This window comes from Xenopus tropicalis, chromosome 7 (assembly GCF_000004195.4).
Source record: "Xenopus tropicalis strain Nigerian chromosome 7, UCB_Xtro_10.0, whole genome shotgun sequence".
Taxonomy (NCBI): domain Eukaryota; kingdom Metazoa; phylum Chordata; class Amphibia; order Anura; family Pipidae; genus Xenopus; species Xenopus tropicalis.
The window spans coordinates 24,017,791-24,022,874 of NC_030683.2; the positions used below are offsets into that span (position 1 = coordinate 24,017,791).

Below are 5,084 nucleotides of genomic sequence, written 5' to 3' on the forward strand. Positions count from 1 at the left end.
CTTACAATCTATATAAGGCATGTTTAGATCTGGGTTCCCAGGAGCAACACAACATTGCATAGACATTGCTAGGTGGAAGTGTACTAATTAAATAGGCACTAATCAGAAAATAAACTATTGACTCCATAAGGAACCCACCTATTGGTTGGTATGGCAAACTCTAACATCTGCTGCCAACTGGAGGTTGGGATAATGTATAAATATAAAAAGGATATAGTTTGCCTTAGTAACTCATACCAACTAATCAGCAGTTAGCATTTACTGGTTACATGTTTCAAAAAGCAAATATGTGATTGTTTGCTGTGGGTTACTAGAACCAGGGCACACTTTACATTACCAAAATGCTTTCATAGAACACTTGCTATGGACAGGGGCAGTTCCTTTCCACAGCAGAAAGATATTTATATAGAATGTATAACCTATGGCTGCATAGCTGATTTTAGGGTAGGGCAGGATAGTTACAAAGGGATCTGGGAGTTGTAGTTCAACAATAGCTGATGAATGCACCACTTTTGGAGTTTCTACCAACTGTGTGCTATGTGTTCCATCTCTTTAGAAAAACCCAAGTGCATCAGATAAAAACCATACCTGCCCTGTCCTGTGCCTACAATTCATTCCCAGCGTACTGATTCTGTGTATAGAAACCTCCCCCACCTGAATTGTGCTTGGGTATAAGCCCCTAATGGCAGACACCTGGGGAATTCAATTTACTCTTAATAAATCATATTCATGGGGTTCAGTTTCATTATTTGCTTCCCAAAATGATGGCATTGCAGTTTATAAACCCTTGGGTGTTGCTTACAGACTGATCCTGTTTTTTGTTGTAATGAATTGAAGTGATTAAGGAGAAACATGGCCAATTAAACATTTAATGAACAAAAATAATCATAGTTGCCCTTTGTTTTTTGTAAAACCACACCCCCCAGGCAGGAGAGTGATATAATGGTATATTGGTGTAAATCCTTGACAAGACACAGCGTTGGTGCAAGTGATCCCAGGAAAGTTTGCTCTGTAGGTGTGAGTTGTTACATGGGCAGGGCATTCTCAGAGGCGGTGCAGTCCTCATTACTACAAACTGTTGCAGCTTCTGTTGCTTTCATTGGAAGTTGCCTGTAAAGCTGTGCACATTCACTCAATGCAATATTGCCTTGGGCAGCTCATTTTTCTGTGAATGTCCCACCAGACTTCATAAAGGATTATTATGAACACTTTTGGGCAGCAGCCCACTAACCCCCATGCACAGGACCTACTGGATATGGCAATGTACTGTGATCATTTCAGCCTCTACCACCAGCAGCAGAACCAGCAACTGCCTCAGAGACCAGCAGCTCCCCCAGCCCTGGGCTATGGACGCAATGAGTACTCATCCCCCACTGCCAGCCCATACCCCTGGCTAAATGGACCTGCCATGAACTCATCACCTTATCTCAATGGAGGCAGTGGCTCCCCTTACTTCCCAGCAGGATATGGCGGTGGCCAGAGGCAGTTCATTCCTCCTTCTTCTGGGTTTGGGGTGGCTGATTTCCCTTGGCTTTCCATTCCAAACCAGGCAGACTTATTAAAGATGGTGCGCCCCCCATACTCCTATTCCTCTCTCATTGCCATGGCTATCCAGAACAACCCAGAGAAGAAGCTGACCCTCAGCCAGATTTATAGCTACGTGGCCGAAAACTTTCCCTTCTACAAGAAGAGCAAAGCCGGCTGGCAGAACTCGATCCGGCACAATCTCTCTCTTAATGACTGCTTTAAAAAAGTGGCCAGGGATGATAATGATCCAGGTAATTGCCAGATCCTTGGTTTCCTATTGAGTATAGTATCATAATTATCAAGGATAATCTGCGCAGAGCATTTATATAGCTGCTAATGATTATGTAATCATATGAGTGGGAGTTGCCATACTGTGAATTCATATGTAAAATCATGCATAGACTCAACAGGGCTGATTTTGGGGTAGGGCAGAGGGGAAATTTGCCCTGGGCCCCTTAAGGGATGTGGGAAATATTAAAGGTGGTTGTTCACCTTTGAGTTGATGTAGAAAGTGCTAACCTGAAACGGTATAAAAACAGTCCTCATTATTTATTCCTTTTATAACTCTCCAGTTTGGAATTTTAGCAGCTATCTGGTTGCTTGGGTCCACATTACCTTAGCAACTAGGGAGTGGTTTGAATGAAGGACTGATATATGAATGGGAGAGTGCCTGAATAGAACAATAAATAATACAACATAATAAAATTGCAGCCTCACAGAGCAATAGTTTGTTGGCTGCTGGGGTCCATGCAAACTATAAAACATGAAGACTTTGGGGAAAAAACATGAATTGAAAAGTTGCTTAGAATTGGCAATTCTATAACATACTAAGGGTGAAGATACACAGAGGTACTAGTAGCAGCTACTTCAGCTACAGCTACAGAAAGAGACAATGCTGATCATTTACTGATAACCGTCTCTACATGTGTTTTAGCAGAGGCAATTCTCAGTATTGTCTATGGCGGGGTATTTTCTGGCATTTAGTAGTTATGACGAGTAGCTGCTACTACGTAGCTCTGTCTGTCTTCACCCTAAGAGTTAATTGATACTGGTAGCCCAACAGATGGGGGGGCTCCAAGCTGGACATCATTAAAAGAAAAATGGCGAATGCTTGGTTTTCTTTACAACTGTTTTAACATGTTTAGCATCTAACCATTTTTATATTGTGCCTAAATCCATGCACCATGTCTTTAAGTCTGGGCACTAATGCATGCCTGAGCTGATTAGAAAACCTGATTAGTAAAGTTAATTGTGCACTGCATGGCCACATAGAAAGCAGTGTAGTCGCAATGTATCTGAACTGATTAGTATGATTACTAATTGCACAGGTGCTCGGTTATAGCGGGATTGTTTGGGACCATGCATATATATTACATTTACTTGTAGGGACCATATATCATACTAACTGAGTGCATAAGTTCATATACAGCCCCATTGGAAGTTGTGCAAATGCACGTTTCTGGGCTGCATTAATGTCAAGCTGATTAAATGGGATCAATGCAGTCCTTTCTGTGTCCCTGAGGAAGAGCATAGCCTCCAACTGTACAACTAGGCAGTCTGGCTGAGGATGATGGGATTTGTAGTTATGGGACAGCTTAAAGGCCACAAGTTGTATAACTTTTTGAGAGCCAGGAAACGACTTTGTGTTTATTGTGAAGGTGATTGCATGCAAGTAAGTCAGAGGAATGCTGCAAAAAGCAACGTCTGAAATGTATTTTGGTTTTCCCTATGTTGTGTGTGTTTGTCTGCCAATTGTAAGCTCTTTTGGGCGGGGCCCTCTTCACCTCTTGTATCGGTTATTGATTGCTTTATATGTTACTCTGTATGTCCAATATATGAAACCCACTTATTGTACAGCGCTGTGGAATATGTTGGCGCTTTATAAATAAATGTTGATGATAATAATAATAATATCACAGGGTGTAGATCAAAAAGCAAAGTGGTGGTAACCCATCTTGTATCTCTTATATTTATTTTTAGGTAAAGGGAATTACTGGACGCTGGATCCGAACTGTGAGAAAATGTTTGATAATGGGAATTTCAGAAGAAAGCGGAAAAGGAAATCGGAGAGCGTGGAAGCGGGGTTTGATGGGGACGCCAGTGAAGACAAGAAGGAACTTGCTCTGAAATCCTTAGGGTCAGACAGCCCTCGAGGAGCTTCGGCGCTTGAGCAGAGCAGTTATGGCACCCCTGAGAGTAAGAGCAGGCCGGCGGGGGGCTTGGCTGCCCTGGACAGTAGTCACTGTTTCACAAATTTTGCCTCCAACATGAATGCGCTGATGAATGTGGGGGCCCCCAGGCATTTTTCTGCCAGACTCGGAGACTTCTCAAACTCAAGACATTATTTAGCAGAACTGGCTTCTTGCCCCATTTCCAGCCCACAAATCTCTGAACCCCAGACTGGTTCCAAAGTCCCCTGTTACCCCTCTAAGCAAGCGAGCAGCCTTTGCACTTCTGTCATGAATTCCTTCAGCCTCAACCACTTGTACAGCCGGGAGGGGGAGGTCTGACGCTGTTCTATTGAGATATCATTGCTGCTCTCTGGGGGGTTCAGGCAATGAGCTTTTTATTCCAATTCTTTTAACGACGTACGTTTTTAATATCCATAACTATGAACTATGCAGGTTGGGTTATTTGCAGCCAGTATGGGTATGAGGAAGCACTCGCAGGGTTCAATGGGTAGATGCCAACTTACATTTTTAAAACTGTTTTTATATTTTATTTTTTTTTTTTTTAGCAATTAATGTAAAAATGTTGTCAGTTTTTAATTGTGTGAACTGAACTGCTGAATCTTTGAGGAGGGTGGAATAAAACTTTTGACTGACTAAATGTCGTCCTTATTTACTCTTGTGACTTGTGTCTCCCAGTTATGTGCTGCTATGCCTGGGGGCGATCTGAGGCAATTGACTGGTTTAATACCCTGTTACTATCCTTATAGGGTATATTCAGAGCAAGCCTCTCATTAGGCAAGGGAATACATTTAATACAGTAGGGTCAGCTCTCTTTTTGACCCCAGCTATGATACAGTTAATCCATATTGGAGGCAAAACATTCATTTTGGGTTTGATTGATGTTTAAATGATAGATGGATAAATGGAGATCCAAATTACAAAAAGACCCCTTATCTAGAAAACTTCAGGTCCCGAGCATTCTTATATATCTATATCTAAATATCTATATCTATATCTAAATATCTATATCTATATATAAATATCTCTATTGAAAGACCCCCATACAAACAACCTCAACAGCTACAAGGTATTTTTCTTTTATTAAATGGTTTATTTTATCATATTGGGATAGAGGTGTGCACTTGCTGTTGGACTCTCAATTTGAGTTTGAATGGATATTTTGAATTTCTAAACCATTAAACCCTTTATAGTTTTAGTAAAGAGTAAAAGAGCAGTAACATACAATATAGAACCTACAGTACACTGAACAAAATTGTTATGTACATGTAGAGCACCAACCTGTAAACATTTTCTTTTTTTGAGAACAGAGGGCAGTTGCACCCTAATCAGCTACAGAACTCTAGGTAAGTGGTGGGGTGAAGTCAA

The 5,084-nt window shown here is 41.4% G+C and overlaps 1 protein-coding gene across 1 annotated transcript; it reads left to right on the forward strand.

Annotated features, from left to right (window-relative positions):
• The first annotated feature begins 1,165 nt into the window (after positions 1 to 1,165).
• On the forward strand, positions 1,166 to 4,352 carry foxi2 (forkhead box I2). Its single transcript, NM_001016544.2, is given in 2 exon segments — positions 1,166 to 1,778; positions 3,508 to 4,352. Coding segments are annotated over 2 exon segments (1,053 nt in total). The 5' UTR covers positions 1,166 to 1,255; the 3' UTR covers positions 4,038 to 4,352.
• Positions 4,353 to 5,084: the final 732 nt, after the last annotated feature.